The following is a 17,194-nucleotide window of genomic DNA, read 5'->3' as shown; positions in this document are numbered from 1 at the left end:
AGCCAGAGGTAGGACCAACACTTATCATGTACTTATACTGAGATTCATAGATTTAGATGTCATAGACGTTAGGGCTGGAAGGGACCTCAAAGATCATCAAGTCCAGCCCCCTGCCCCAGGGGCAGGAAGTCAGCTAGGGTCAAAGGACCTCAGCAAGATAAGTATCCAAGTGTTTCTTGAATAAGTCCAGAGTAGGTGCCTGAACCACGTCTGGAGGGAGTCTATTTCAGGTCTTGGGGGCTCAGACAGTAAAGACATTTTTTTTTTATGTCCAGCCGAAAACAGTCTTGTAGCAGTTTATGACCGTTGGTCCTTGTTTTTCCTTGGGGCACTCTGGTGAACAGACATTCTCCCAGATCCTGATGAACACCCCTTGTGTACTTATAGGTAGCCACCAGGTCCCCCCTGATCCTGCACTTTTCCAGACTGTCATAAACAGCCTTAGAGCACAAGTCTTCCTCTAAGCTTAATTTGGCTAAACCGCACTGCATCCCAGGTATGAAGCTTCACTGTCTTTTTAGGAGCAGGGCATCAATTAATAAACTCCAACTCTAAAGATAGCCATCTATATTCCTGTCCCACTGCTCCTTCCTCCCTCAACCCCGCCAAATGTATTTACCTATTTGGGACTCTCGATTACAAGCTTCCTACATACTTTGGCGGTTTTATATCACAAGTCAGATGTACAGACAATTTTTTAATTTCAAGATCTTATATTTAGTTAATCAGTTTCAATATTTCAGCTCTGAGGAATGCAGTCTGGGGCCCCCATACCAACAAATGTAATACTGCAATGGAGCTCACACTACATTTCCGTACATGCATACGAGTGCAAGCAGAAAGGTAGCTTAATACCTTCATAATTTAACTTTTCTAGTTCTAATGGAAGAATTTTTCTTAAACTATAAGAGTTAAAATAAAGCAAAATGTTTATATGTCAGAACTAATGCTTTTAAGGTAAAACCTCATATGCTAACTGTTTAACACTTAATGGTCAATTACTAGTGCTTTCTCTTATTGGAAGAAAAAAGAAGACCATCAAAAATTAAATTCTACCTCTGTGTCAAGAAATCCAGTTGTACTCAGTGGTCTTTTTTCTTCCAGTACTACTGTAGCAGAATTTATAGCCCAATCTTTTACTAAATCTTTCTGGTTCTCGTTGACAACAGGCCTATTATAATCCTGGCTGTCATCCACTCCAAATACCTGGAAATGAAACACATTGTTACTCGGATTAACCCAATGTCTTTCTGACACAGCATTCAATTTTGATGGATGGAGGTGTCAATGCTGGTAAATTAAGTTATCTGACATGTAAGTTAATTCCACAATTCAGTAGCAAATCAAAAACATTTCCAGAAGTTTATTTTTGGGTACTTATTTTTATAAATGTACTTTCAGGCCTCAGACATTATGCAATATCAAGAAATATACATGCTTGTATTTGCTAAATAGTATATTTAAGTATATTCTAATTAAAGTAATACTTAATGTTTTTGTTGTTTTTATTTTTAGAAGAGTTACTACTTGTTACAAACCAAGCACTCTCAAAGTCATTAAGGTAGACCACATCTTTTAGAACACCTCCCCAGTGATGTTTATATCAACCACTTCTCCTCACACTGATGCAGCAATGACAGCAATTGCTTACATAAGAAAATGTTAAATATGTTTTAACAAAATGTTAACGGAATGTAATTTAGTTGACAGAAACAAGAAGGATTATCAACTTAAAGTTACTACTCAATTTTCCATGTAGTTTATACAGGGCTCTAAATTAAAAAAAAAAAGACATTTTTAGGGTTTGGGAAATTAATACTTTTTTTTTTTAAAGGTTGACAAGATGGAGAAGAAAATTCTGTTTAGAGAAATTTTACATGTACCAGTACTATTTTTGTTATTACTACGGGTACTGTGAATCATTAAAACTTGCTGCTGAGATTAACTTATGTCAGAAGATTGCTTTATCATGGAAGGAATGCAAGCGAAATAGGGAACCATCTAAACAACTATTAGTTTTATTAAAAAAAAAATCACTAATGACAAAACCCCCCCCAAAGAAAATATGCACAACATAGAAGAAGATATTTTTCTAAATGCAGTATTTTCCATTGATTGGTGCCTCTGGGTCTTTGACAACCCTTTGTCCAGTACTAATAAAGGAAGGAGGACATGTTAATTACCAAAATTATGAAGGAGGAGACATTGCTTACCAAAATTCTGAACACATTTAAAAAATACCAAAGCTATCTAATTGCAAATACCAAAGTTATCTAATTCACCACTAGAGGCCCATAGTCCATAACACTTTCTCACTGAGGCCTGTAATATTAAAAAGGACATTTTTCTTCCTTAAAAAAATAATTCCCATTTAAGGTCTAATTATAGAAAGTTACCATCTATACAGAAATTGACTATCTATATGTTGATACAAACTAATAATTGTGCATTTGCCAATATTTGAGAACAAAAAACTGTTTTGTATGCTTTTCTGGTACAAAGCCTCTTTGCCAGTTGATACTACCATTTGCATGTAGAACACACCTACAATTTCAAATGACAGTATTACACTTTATCTAAGCATAATTAATCTCTTGCAAGAGCTTTTTAAAATTGCAGTGCATCTCTCATGTCCCCATAATCAAGATAACATCTAGTTCCCTTTCTCTTTCCATCTTTGACAAGTGTGATAGGTGGCAAGGAAGCATATAAACCAACCAACATCCAGCCCCTCCTCCCACCTTTAGTTTACTCTTACATAGGTAGCTCTTTATTCTCTCACTTTATTCACATGGACACCTCAGTTCTTCTAACATTTACATTTAAATCAGAACTGCAGGAGCATTTTGTACACACAAATTACTATTAGCAGATTATCTACTGACTATGAAAATAAATATCTTTACTGATGTTGCAAAGTTCTTTAACCCCTCCACACCACACTCCCTGTCCCCGGCAGCATTACTCTCATGGATTTGAAGCTTTATTGAAGTTATATAGTCTTGTCATCAGGCCTTTCCTGTTAGGCAAATATTGGGTACACTAAGCTGAAATCCAGTTCTGCTTCATTCTACAAGGGCTGAAGATAAGATGCAAAGAATATCTTCCTCTCTGTTCATATAGTGAAAAGATGTATAATAAACCCATAGCCTAATGTCTCTACTAATATCCCTTCAACATAAATAGTAAAGGCTGGACACAGCTCTAGTGTCTCATATATTTGGGGGCTAGTACTCTAGTAGTGAGGAGGATCATATACTAGACTCTTTTTCAGTAAACACAGAATGCTGTGCAGCACATTTGCCCTGCACTACACTGCACAAGCATCAAGTTACTTCTCTCCTTTAAGTGGTATTTTCTGCTGCCATCTTACAAGAATGGACCTTACAGGAGGAAGGATACAATCTAGCTCAAGAATGATTTACAGGATTAGGTAAGAGGCAAAATACATTTACAATACAGATGCCCCTGGTATTGAAAAATGATTGTTTCTATATTCTTGCTCCTCTCTCAATTCACTGAAGGGCGACCAAACGTATGAGTGGCTGTGGGACACACCATGTGCTGCTCTGCCCTTCCCCTTCCACATGGACAGCCTGTCCCAATGCCAAGTTGCCACAGGCTGTGCTGCCTCACCCCACAGGAGTGGGGCAGGATGCCAAAGCTGGAGGAGAGAGGAAGAGCTTAAAGACCCCGGCACCAGCAGGAGCAGAGGGAGGAATGGTGGCCAGGCAGAATCCTTCAGGCCAAGCGTTAACCCCTCATGGGCCACATGCAGTCAGACAGCGATGATTTATTGGAAAAGACGACGACAGGCTGACATAGAAAGAACAGTTTTCATTTCACACTTGCTCTTTTTCTTGCAACCTTGAACAGAATTGGCTTTTAATCAATTTATTAGCCAGCATTTTGGCTAGAAGTCTCCTCTGGAAGGACATGATGCTATTGTACTACTGGCTGTGACATGTTTACAAAGATTAAAAGAAAAATATTAAACAGCAGTTAAGTATGGAAGGCCAGGTTTTCGGTCAGAGCTTTCTCTTTTTTAAAAAATCCCAACAATGGTTGTGTTTACACAGAGAAAACAAGTCTCTTAATCATCTTAATATTGGATATCACCATCTTTTTATTTTAACAGCTCATTGCTTAGTCAATTCAAAATTGAATTGCTACCCCCGCCCCGCAAGAGAGGCCCTCTACGGGAAGGTCATTTCTATGCCAAATTTCAGTCTTCCACACCCAGCTGTTTGGCTGAAAAATAAGTTAAAAAAATTACATGCTTTTTTCTTTAATGGAAAAAAAGCTTTTCTTCCACCTTCCTTGCATTTATATGACTGAGCAATTTTTGCTCAAATTTATTAAAAAAACCCATACTTTTTAGCAAGAATCAAGCCTGAGATATCTTAGGCACTGGTGAATGTTTCAAAAGAAAATTATTCACTGAAAAAAGGTTTATAAGGGGAATAATAATGTAACTAATTACAGCAGTAAATCATAGCTCCCTTCAGATTGTAAGTCTTAAACATTTCTTCATCTCCTTGCTCAAACTTAATGGTCCACAGTCTCCCTCTTTTAGGCAAAAAAAAACCCATAATGATTGTGAGGTACATTAACAAACGAAAAGTTGAGATTGCACTCAAAATTTTACAAAATTAGCTAACTTAATTTTTTTCTGGTGTCTTCCTTCCAAACCTCCCTATTCTGGACCTGGAGCCCAAAGGTATGTTTGAGTCTGCAAACATTAAAAAACTATTTAAAAGTTCTGCAGACAACAATGGTCCTTTGTAATTAGTTAGGTTGTGCATACATTTGGGTGAACTGTATCACATATGTAATACTTTACAGCACGGTCAGGCAAAATACGGCCCATGGGTCAGATCTGGCCCGCGGGACCCCTAAAAAATTTAGAAAATATTTATCTGCTCCTGGCCTCCTGTCAAAGGTGACAGAAGCCAGGGGCAGTAAGACCCAGGGGGAGCCAGCAGCAGGAGGCTGGAGTCCAGCCCCACCCACCCCTAGCCATTTCATACACACAGGCAGTGGGGGAGAGAGAAAGAGGGGGGGAGAGAGAGAGAGAGAGAGTGTGTGTGTGTGTGTGTGTGTACGTACGTAGGCAGAGGCAGTGTTCAGGGCTGTCCCTAGGGGGCTGTGAATCAAGATGACCGCCTCAGGCACCGCACTTTGTGGGGCCCCGCAGAGCTGGGTGGAATGGCTGCGGCAACTCTGTGCTGCCACTGGCTTCATGCACCTCACCCACCGCCACATCTGCTGCTGGTTTCCTTGCAGCCAGGGGTGGAGCCCCACACAGGCTGATTTGCACCAGGCCACACACCCTGCCTGGGTTGCCTCTGGCAGTGTGCGAGTGCACGTGTGTGTGTAGGCAGGGGCAGTGTGTGTGCATGTCCAGGCAGGGGCAGTGTGTGCGCGTATGTGTGCAGGCAGGGGCAGTGTGTGTGTCTGTGTGCAGGCAGGGCCAAAGTGTATGTGTGTTTGTAGGGTGAGTCCCACACACAGCCCACTATACACATACACCCACAACCCTCTCACACTGCCATACACACAGACCCCCACACCCTCTCACACACGCCAGCCACCCTCCCCCCACAAACCCCATACCCACCCACATCCTACATATCCACACCCACATTCCCACCCCCCCACAATCCTATACCCACACCCCAAAATATACAAGTGTAAGACTTCATTTAAGTTATTGTGCAAAAATATATATTTTTTAATTAAATTAATGAATGCTGTAAATGTTCACTTTTTAGAATATAATTTGGTATTTTTCTGGTTCTGAGATGGCAAAACCCCTTGCTGAAAGGAGTACTTCCTGGCGCAAGGGGAGGAACTACTGGTAGACAAGATCAGGGGTTAGGGGGCAGGACTTCTGGTCCCAAGATGGCTATCAGGGGGTGTGGGGCACCTGTCAAAGGGCATGGCTACCCATTCGGTCCTCAACAGCTTGCCAAAACTCGGTAAGTGGCCCTCCGCCCAAAATAAATTTCCCACCCCTGCTTTACAGACATTAAGCCTATATAGGCATCACTTCCATTTTATAAGTGGGTTCACTAACATAGGTTGTGTGTTCAGTTATACGACTTCAGCAAGACTATAGAAGGATCCAGAGGTGCGAAAAAATTGAAATGAAGCAGCCCCTTTATTTTAAATACAATTCCTGTACTAGAGCAATAAGGCTCAAGCTATCCAGTCCATGGGTGGGATTAGTGGCATGACGTCAGTCCATGGGTTGGATCCTGTTTGCAGGGTTAACCCACAGGTGCAGTCTGGTGAGTCAGCACAACCTGAGCACTGGATCTGGCTGTAGCCTGACCAGTGCACAAGGCTATGTCATTTGGACCACAGAACTCTACATGGGGCCAGAAATTTGTGGTGTTAATTGCCATGGCTCTAGATGCAATTAACAGCTACTGCTCCCCCAAAAACAAATTTCTGGACCCATGGGGAGCCCCACAGGCCACATGACGTAGCTCTACATGCTGAATCTAGCCTGTGGGACACATGTTGAACACCACTGCACTGGAGTATATATACTCTGATCATACTGTCAAACTGTTCCCTCCAGTGGCCATAAGGCACACTCCCCATTCAGCAGAAGTAGCACCACAACTGCAGCCTATAAGTGAGCTTTTGATACACTTGGTGTCTTCTATAGCATCCTAAGCAACACTCCTCTTCTACTTTTTCAGGTGGAAGTGATATGATCTAAGATCCTCCCAAAAATACTGGCCTTGGTTTGCAGAGTTCTGAAATGGCTAAAATGGGAAAGAAAAAGCTAAGAATTTCACTTTAAAAACAAACAAGCTTCAAACCCTCTCTCACATGTTTAGATCTGCTAATGGAGCCTACTGTCATGGCTTCATTAGTGACTCTCCAAGCAGAACTTAGTCTTGAAAAGGAATCTAGTTCAAGTAGGGCATTCAATGACTAAGGAGTGTCATGAGAGAAAGCACTGGTGGATAGAGTGAACAAATGGGAATTAAAGGTTTATACAACTGAGTTAAAGAGATTGGAGTGGCAACAGTAAATAAGTAGGCAGCAATGCTGTAAAGCATATTAAAGGCATAAATTAAGGCAAAGGAAAATGGGGAGAGTGGCATGAGTTTAAAGAGTATGTGAGATGGTAAAAGGTGGAAAAGTAAAGTATCTTAGTTCTGTTTTATATGGAGTTGGGGGAAAGTAGATTAAATTGTCTACAATCACCAAGAGAAGTTTACAGCAATTTATATATGAGATTTATGAAGTCCTTTATCGGCCCTTTACCTGTACGAACAGAAAAGATAATAATAGGTTATGTTTTAGAAATATATAAGACAATTTGGATGCGTCTTGGATATGCAGGGAAAAGAAAAAGAAAGATACCAACTTTAGGGGCCTCAGTGACTGTGAGAAAGGACTGAAATATGGTGGGTGTAGAGTGTAATAGTTTTCAGATTAAAATCCAGGAGCCCACTTCAGGTCCAAACTAAGTTCCTGATATTTCCACTAATGATGGTAGCCCACATGTTCATAAGAGAATATAGGACAAAGCATTAATACAGGTGAAAATCACTATCACAAAAGAAAATGATGAGAACAAGTATGTTCTGCCTTTTAGAAAAAGCACAAAATACTACGGTAAAAATCCCATTTCCCTATTTAGATATTGTGGCCCATATTTTATTTAAGCTGCTTCTGGAACTCAGATTTCAATGGATCTTTTTAACGGTTACCCTAAGTATTTTAAAACAATATGGTCTTTCTAATTAAGCTCAGGGGAACAGGTCACCTACACATTATCAAATTATCTCACTAAGTATTCTTAGATTTTCAAACTCCATAAATCAGTATGATTACATAATCAGAATGTAAAACCAGACAACACAAAATTCTCTAGCATAAAAAAGTTAAAACTATGAATTTAACATTTACTAGAAGAAACAATTAAAAAAACTTCAAGCAAACAAACCAAAAGATACCAGCCTACCAAGTCTAATATTCTTTCATTTTCCAAAAAACCAACTACATGTCCATGACTGCATATAAATTCTGTGCTTAGAATCATAGAAAAGGGCTAGAAAGGACCTTAGGAGGTCACCTTGTCAAACCCGATGCTCAAGGCAAGTCATCCCATGCTTGTCACAATGAAATCTCCAGTCCTTTTCAGGCTTCAAAATTGAAAACAATTTTACTAATTGTTGAAATTCTGCCAGATATGTGAAAAATTCAGATTTGACATTTATTCCTTGAACTTGTTGCTCAATCTGAGTGAATGCTTCAAGTAAAATGCAAACAGAATTCAAATAAAAATAAAGCAAGTTATATTCACGCTCAGATGATTTACTAGGTTTTAGTATCCTTGCTTAACTTTCAACATACCATTCATAAACCATATGTAGTTGTACAACCAGGACACGTGAGGTTAAAGCATACTTTTTCTGGCATGGATCACTGAAGCAGTGATAAAAAGTAATTAAGCCCCAGGATGTTGGGGCTGAAAAGCAAGACGACCTGAAAGTCATTTTTCTAAAGATAGAAATGTTTGGCTTAGTCCTTGTTTTATTTTCCAGTTCCTTAATTGTTTTAAGGCAGTCTCTCATCTACAAATATGCAGAAAGATTCCAAAAGGTATTCTGCCCTCAGGGCACCACCGTATACCACTTAAAATCTTACTTTATTGTATTCGTCCATATTTTTAATAAGCAAAGAAGATATTTTTTCAGTTAATCACCATTGTTACAAGGGTTGATAAAAATTTTGCAATAGGAGAAATATAGGTGTTCAGAAATGTTGTAGTATTTTATTTCATTGCAAAGATCATAAATATTGTATCTGCCAATTTTGTGTGCATACACACATGGGCTAGAGACAGACATTTAAAAAGCCTGAGCCTGAAATGATTCAATCTTTGCAGGTTAGTCTAACCTGGCTAGGCTGAACTGGTTTGTAACTGCACAGACATGCCAGATATGCAGGCACATGCCTGCAGAGGCTCAGGCTAGAAGCCGGGGGTGCTAGAGCAGCCCTCCCATCCCTTCCACAGTAGAACCCCCCCCCTCCCTTCCACAGTATTGAGGTGGGGGGGGGGGGGGGGGTGTGGCCAGACCCCAGCAGGATGCTCTGATTAGCCCAGCAGGGAATTAATAACAGTGTTTATCACCCCTCAGTTTTTATCACCACATTAAGAAAACAACAGAGGGAACTGTTGTCCCACCTGTTGATCCAGCATGGACCGTAGCCAGTATGTGGTCCGTTAGCTAATACACAGACACCTCTCGACAAGGCAGAGAGGAGGGGGGGAACAGCCCTCAGTCTGTGCCAGACAGCAGAGGGGAGGGGCCAGCTCTGCTGTGGAGTAGAGAGCCCCGCCCAGTCCAGAGAGCATGCCAGGATGCTGTGGGTGTCTGGTTTATTTTGAACCAGTAAGGAGTCTGGGACAGACATTGTATAAACTGGTTTGACCCAAATCAGTTAAGTCTGATACTACATTCAACCAGGTTTATCTCAAACCGGTTTCAGCCATTTTCAAACTGGTTTCTGTGCACTGAACATCTGTTCTGTTACAGGTTTCAATCAGTTTCTGATCACTTAAACTGGTTTACGCATAGTATCTGTCCCTAGTCATGCAGACAAAGAGGGCCTTGTTATTAGGGCTGTGTGAACCTTCAGTCGCTGATTCAATTCGGCGGAGATTCAACCTGATTCAGCGGCTAAATTTCTGAATCTAAATCGAATTAGGTGACCCTTTAAATCACTCCAAATTGAATTGGAACCTTCTGAATTGATTCAGAGAGATTTGGAAAGATTCTATGATTCGGACATAGACACAGCTTTAAATGTTTTTTACATACCACCTGGAACCAGGAGGCTCGTGAATGCTGAGATGGTGCGGTGGATGGAGCGTCCCACGGAAGCACAGAGGGTCCCCAGTGTGCTTGGCAGCAGACCCAGAAATGGACCAGAAGCACTTCTGGTCCACTTCCATGTCCACCAGGGAGCACACAGGGGACCCCTCCCTGGCTCAGCAACTGGTGCCTCCTGGGTCAGGGGAGATGCCCGGGGTTTCCCTGTCGCCGATCGCCGAGCTGGGGGTGGGGTCCCCCACACACTCAGCGGCAGACCTCAAAGTGCACCAGAAGTACTTCTGGTCCACTTCTGGGCTCGCCGCTGAGCACGTGGGGAGGCCCCCTGAATTCCTGTGGGATGCTCCATCTGCCCCACCATCACGAGCTGCACCTGGTACCTTAAGGCACATAGAAAAAACATTTAAAGCTGTGTCTATGGCCAAATCACTGATTCTCCGAAGAGACTGATGTTATATACCTGGACTTTAAAAAAGCCTTTGATCTGGTGTCCCATGATCTCCTCATGGAAAAATTGGCCAGCTGCAGCCTTGGCTACATCACAGTCTGATGGCTGGGGAACTGGCTCTGAGATCGGACCCAGAGAGTGGGAGCTGATGGAAGTGAATAATCATGGCACTCTGTGACCAGTGGTATCCCCCAAGGCTCCATCCTTGGACCTTTTCTCTTTAATGTCTTTATTAATGATGTGGGCACTGGTGTCAAAAGTGGACTGGCCAAGTTTGCTGATGACACTAACCTTTGGGGTAGAGCTTCCACACCCGAGGATAAGCTGGTGATCCAGGCTGACCAGAACAGGCTTAGTAAGTGGGTAGATATAAACTTGATGCCATTCAATACATAAAAATGAAAGGTACTCCACCTTGGGGGGGAAAAAAACCTGCAACACGCTTATAGGCTTGGCAGTGCTATGCTTGCTAGCACCATAGCCGAAAGAAACTTGGGGGTCACGACTGATCACAAGATAAACATGAGTCACCAATGCAATGTCACAGCTGGTAAAGTGAACAAAACTCTGGCTTGCATCCATAGATGCTTCTCAAGTAAATCTCAGGATGTCATCCTCCCGCTGCATTCGGCCTTGGTGAGGCCGCAGCTGGAGTACTGCATCCAACTCTGGGCTCCACAATTCAAGAAGGATGTGGAGAAGCTTGAGAGAGTCCAGAGGACAGCCACACGCATGATCAAAGGGCAAGAGAACAGGCCTTATGAAGAGAAGCTAAGAATCATGGGACTCTTCAGCCTGGAAAAGCACAGGCTTAGGGGCAATATGGTGGCAGCTTATAAGCAGGGATCCGGGTTTTCCGTTTCCCACAGAAAAATACAGAAAACTACAGTTTTCACATTTTTATCAGAGAAAACATGGATTTCCCCTTTTAGAAGAGAAACCCACTTATTTCTCCCTTTTGCAAAGAGCCCCAGCCTACAAGAACTGTTTGCAAAAGGGGCGGGGAAACCCTCAACCCTGCCGGGAGGGGAAGGTAGAGGGAAAAGGGTGGGGCCTGACACTCGCACTTACCGGAGGCTGCTTTAGGCTCACTCTTCTTGCTGGAGAAGTGGGGCTTGGGGGGTTGCGGGGCATGGCTGTGGGAGGAAACTAGTTAGGGGCTGAGGGAGCGGGGAGGTTTGCAGCCGACTGGGCACTCAGGCCGGGAGGGGGTTTGCAGCCTCTCCGCTCCCGGCCAGAGTGCTCGGCCGGCTGCAAACTCCGACCGTTCCTGGCCATCTGCAAACTGGAGTGCCCAGCTGGCTGCAAACCTTCCTGCTCCCTCAGTCCCCAGATGACTTGGGCACTCAAGCCAGGAGCGGGGGAGGTTTACATCCTCCCTGCTCCCTCAGTCCGCAGCCAGCTTGGGCACTCCCCGGTCTGTCATTCTGGCTGGGAAGAGGGGTTTGCAGCTGGCTGGGAGCAGCGGGGGTTTGCAGGTGGCTGAGCGCTCCAGCCAGGAGTGGGCAAGCTGCAAACCCCCTCCCAACCAGAGTGCCCAGCCGGTTGCAAACCTCCCTGCTCCCTCAGCTAGCTTGGGCACTCTCTGGCCAGAAAGCAGGGTTTGCAGCCAGCCAGGCACTCCGGCCGGGAGTGGGCAGACTGCAAACCCTGCCTCTCCCAGCTGGAGTGCCCAGCCAGCTGCAAACCCAGAAATGCTGTGCTCCCTGCCCTGCTGCCCTCCCCCAGGCCCTCTGGAGCGCAGTGTGTGTGACTGGCATGGCAGGGCACAGCGGGGACATGCACAAAAGCTGCCTGTCGCTGCAATCTCCATGATGCCCTGGCCACACTTCCTCTGTGTGAACGGGGGCAGCAGCGCACACCTGCCCTGCCCCCCCCCCCCATCTGGGGGCACAGGTTTCCCTTTCCCCCGGGACTGCACGCTGCCACTGGGACCTGGCTCCACCAAAGCCTGCAGCAGGCAGCGGTGGGGGGGAGCCAACTTGTGCATCTGCTGTAGGAGCGGCTGTCTTCCATCGAAGTCAGGGGGCTGTGGACCTGGGTCCCTGGCCCTATAGCCCTGGCAGCTGGGGACCCCCTCCAGCAGGGCTGAGAGCAGGGGCTGTGGGTGGGAGGCAAGGAGTACAAGTAGGGCTGTGGGGGAGGGAGTGAGGAACACCAGCAAGGCTGTGGGGGGGAATTTAATTTTAACCATGGATTTTGGGATTTTTATCAGAGAATCTGTGATTTTTTTATCACAGAAAACCAGGATCCCTGCTGATGAGACTGTGACTGTACCTCACCTGCACAGTTGGGACTTGCCACTAGAGGCTTGGTGAGCAGGGGCAAGTCTAGAAGCCCAAGTAAAAAGTTTCTTAGTGCTAGCCATGGGGCTTGGGTAGCACAGGTGCCAAGTTGCACGTTGACAGCCCAGAGATCACAAGTTCAAAGCCATCGCAAAAGCACTCACAGCACACCATCAGAGTCCAACGAATCTGTGAGTTATGCTAAATATCTTGTCACAAGGACTTGAGAAAGGAAGGAAGTACAAGACAAGTCAGTGCTGTCAGCCACATTTTAACATTTTGTGTGTTTGTTTTTCAGTCTGTTGTATTTATTGGCATTGGCTATAATGCCAATCAATACACTTGGGGTAGGACTGGTTCACTGCTCTCACTGGGCAAAGCCAACACTGCAGCCCAAGAGCACCTGGTGGCTGTGGTGCCTTCTGCTGCTGCCCAGACTAGCTCACTGCTTCAGCTCCGAGGGACCCAATCCTTTTTTCTCCGGAGCTTGCCCCCCACTCCATGCCACTGCTGGTCGGAGCAGTGAGCCATTCCAGGAGGCAGTAGGAGGCACCACAGCCACCAGGTAACCAGAGGCTGCATTCTACCCAATGTCCCAGAGGGGTGAGGCACCATGCCCGGCTCTGCAGTACTCCAGTGTCCCTTCTCACCCACTGAATCCTAGGATGCTGGAGGACTCCAACTTGGGTAGAAAAGCTGTGGCAAGTGACCACCTTAATGGAACAGGACAAAATTAGGCAGATTAGAGATAATCCTGCCCTGGAGTGGTGTAACTTTAAAATGAATAATGACTGCTTTAAGCAGCGTAAAACATGGCTGATCTAAGGATTAAGAGCTCCAGAAACTACCTAAAATTACCATGTAAGAAGGCCGAGAAATATTTAAAGGGGTTTTTTTTGTTTGATTGTTAAAAACACTGCAGAATTCCCTATTTGGTTGACAATTTTATTCAAAACCTTTCAGTTACTACTTAAATACAGAGAACTTTGTGTTTGACATTTACTTTTATAAAATGGATTATCACAAATACCACAGCAGTCTAGTAAAATGTATGTTAATTATTACTTGAAAAGGCAAGTAATAATTGCCTGCTTTTCTAATATTTAACTGGTTATTAATATTTATATTTCAGAGTAAATTAGTTCTGAACAACCCCTCATTATATATTAGTTATTTTATGTTCAATGTGTTTTAGTATACCTACAAAAACACTTGTAAACTAACTACTTTTGGAATTACAGTAAAGGGCACTGCTGAACAAGCTATAGGACAAATACAGACTAAAGATTTAAAACTGGACTTTGAGAAATCAAGTTTACTGGGGGGGTGGGGGAGAGAGAAAGAGAATTGTGAGCTTCTATACTACTGGTCTGTCTGACTTCCACATATATATATATACTCGTTTCACAAATAAAGCATCTGAAATTCACCTGAAATTCATTCAGCAGAAGGTCTCAGAACTAACAAGAGAAAATACCCAGCAGCTCTCAATAAAGAACCTTATGTTAGTAATATCAGCAACTATAAATGAATACAGAACATTGGATACAAGTCTGAATAAGATGGTTCCTTTGTTCCTATGTGCTTACTGATTGTTTGCTTGTCTCTCCCAGCCCTCCCCCTCCCCCTTCCTTTCTCCCCACCCCCGCTACACTTGGCTTTTGTCTTCTAATGTTTCTGTCCTTCTTATACTCTGCTTTCTATATTTCCTTTCACAGTATTAGATGAAGTGAGCTTCAGCTCAGGAAAGCTTGTGATATGTATGTGTGTACACACACACACACACACACACACACCCCTTCCATTTTATAGTCATACTGGAAAATAAGCCCATTGAATGAAGGGCTCTTAGGATTGTTTCAATGTGAAGTAAAAGTTTTTAGAAGCATCTGTGTAAAGAAGAGGTATAGAAAGAAAAGGAGAAAAGCCATTACTTTATTCCAAATACTTTTAGAGAGATAAGGTAATCTTGACACAAAAGTATTACTTGATAGAAACTGAAGTCCTTTCAGATGCGTTTTCTACATTCACTGTTTTCACTGTGACTATACACATGACAAGCTTTTGACTGGATATTTTTTGTCTTTGCGTGCACTATAGTTTTGCCCTTAAGTTCCCACACAAAGGGAAAGAAGGGCAGTGTGTACATCCTACTACTTTGTTTCTTCTGAACCACAATTTTATAACACATACAACTCTGAAGAAAAAAACAGAACAAGGGTTCTGGGGTTACTGGAGTTCTTTCTTCTTCAGTGATTGTCCATATGCATATTCACATTGTGAGCAACTCCAAAGCAATGCTAATGCACACTTTCAGGGAAAGTCCTAGAGACCCCAGGTAAATAGCAACTGAAGGACCATTAAAATGCATCATTAGTCCTGGAAACTTTCACAATTGTACAGCGCTTGATAAAGGAATGGATTGAGGTTTAGATGGCTGCCCTGCAATTATCACTTATAGAAACAGTGTGTAGGAAGGCTATGGAAGCGCCCTAAGCTCTAATGGTCTGGGCTTTTTCAGACAGCAGCTACACCTTACTGGTCTCAAAGTTTATTTTCACATAAGCCAATACCCAGTCAGATGGTGTCTGGGCTAACACAGGTATACCCCTGGTTTGTTTTTGTTTAAGCTAGGGAATCAGATAAGCTATGGTTTTTTTCAGAAAAACTTGGTCCTATATAGATACACCAAGGCTCTCTTGACATGCAGTGAGTGCAATGAGGTCTTGGGTTAGAAAGCATGAGGCTTTGGGATGAACACCAGCATGTTCATTTGTTAATGCAAGTGAAAACAGTAACTACTTCAGATAAAATTTTAGGTAGGTGGGTTCTCAAAAGTTACCTTGTCTGAACAGAAGGTAATATACTGAAAAAAAAAAATCAACTATGGATTTCCAACCTTTCTTGCTGTGATAATTGTCAATAGGAATGTTGCTTCACAGGAAGTGGAGCGAATAGCCTCAACTCGCCTTCCCACCTTTTGTATTTAAATCATCCACACCATTTTATACACTGATCTATGTTGTCCTGTCACAGCATCTGATGGAGTGAGCTTGAGTTCATGAAAGCTTATGCCCAACACCCGCCCCCCTCACAGACAGATAGAGCTATCTCTATCTGTATCTCTTTATTTACTTAGTCCATAAGATGCATATCTACCAGCCTTCTGCCTGGCTTAATATATAAAAACAGCATAAATTACAGAACCATCAAAGATGTGAATATTCATATCCCATTGAGGAACAGGATTCCAAACATAGGAAAATACCTTAGCCAAAGGTTTATGGAATTTGAGGGTTTGAGTATGGGAACACATATCTGGATGTCTACAGATGGATAAAGGATTGAGATATTTGCTAGGTGTACTTTAACTGAAAGAAAGACAGATAGATGGTCATGAGGTCTGAACTCCAGTAAATAAGCCAGTTTATCAGGGAGAACAGACAGACTAGGATTAATGCCCTCTGCCTGACACCCAGTCAAGAACTTAGGCCAATTCATTAGTTAGGTGCACCGAATGGAGATCTTTTTCATTGTGGATAAGAATCTCTCTAACCTGAGCAAAATATCTTTGCTCTACCTGCAAGATGCATCTAGCCTTCACGGTTTAAGATACGGGAAGTGTAAGTCTGGGTAAAACACCCTCTACATCTATACTGAGACAGCAGGTCTGGAAGCAGAACCCTGGATCTATCACTGACAGCACCTTATCATTCTGGAGAGATCAAATAAAAGAATTCTTGTGCTACTAGTAGACCTATCCCACAAGTTACAGGTATCATCTGTGTAAAAGTCTTATGATGTACAAATAAGTGGAGAGATGTGACCTGTAGGACCCTTCTACACGTGCAGGTAAAGGCGCGATTGGACACAATGTATGATCCATACAATCATGCCATGTGCAAATTAAAGCTGGATAAAAACCAGTTATAAAGTTATTACACATTTTAAAGCAATAACTATAGCTGGTTGGACCTTTTTAAGGCCAGGAGAATTAAATTTGCATATGTAGCCAGTCTAAATTTACTGTGTAATTAATAAGGTAATAAATGGTACAATAGATATAACACACACAGGGGGCTTAAGTGTCCTCTAAGTAAAGAGATATGATCTAAGATTGATATGGATGCAAGCTGACCCTAACCTAATAAGGAGAGGATCTTTGCTGAGGCAGGATCTGAAGAGAGGGGTCTTTGAAAAGGGACCGAGAGGGGAAATTAGGGTTGGGCAGAGAACTAAACAGTATAGCTAACTGCTATCCTACCCAGGACCTAGTAGTCCAGGTAATTTGAGCCCATCCAGTGTAGAAAGATGCCAAGTAGTTACAGAAGGTAAATGCTGACAGACAAGGACGACATGTAGGGAGTGCACCCCCTGAGAGCACCGGTGCACCCCATCAGGCCGCACTCCCTGTTTAGCCGGTGGGCAGGTGGGAGCACCAGTGCCCTGCTTGCGAGTGCCTGCCAGGGAACGGGGCCACCAGCAAAAGCAGCCGCACTGCTTCTAGAAGTGGCTGCGGGAGTTCCGGAAGTGGCATGGGGGACCACCCCCTCCGGGGGACCCCGCCCCCCCGGTTGCTGATTTGTGTGTCAGGG

General features: G+C 43.3%; 1 protein-coding gene across 10 annotated transcripts in view; it reads right to left on the bottom strand.

The window, feature by feature from the left end:
* The window catches only part of CEP170 (centrosomal protein 170), a 176,142-nt gene that overhangs the window by 58,591 nt on the left and 100,357 nt on the right, over positions 1-17,194 (bottom strand). For 8 of the 10 annotated variants that reach the window (XM_025203257.1, XM_025203260.1, XM_014519581.2 and 5 more), the window contains one exon: positions 1,057-1,206. The exons of the other annotated variants lie outside the window; for them this stretch is intronic. In XM_025203257.1, the coding sequence (XP_025059042.1) occupies positions 1,057-1,206 (150 nt within the window). The remainder of the gene's footprint in view (positions 1-1,056; positions 1,207-17,194) is intronic. 10 annotated transcript variants of the gene reach the window in all.

The sequence above is a fragment of the Alligator sinensis genome, unplaced genomic scaffold, assembly GCF_000455745.1.
Source record: "Alligator sinensis unplaced genomic scaffold, ASM45574v1 scaffold534_1, whole genome shotgun sequence".
Taxonomy (NCBI): Eukaryota; Metazoa; Chordata; order Crocodylia; family Alligatoridae; genus Alligator; species Alligator sinensis.
Note: the sequence above shows the minus strand (reverse complement) of the source record. Positions and strands in the feature narration are given on the sequence as shown.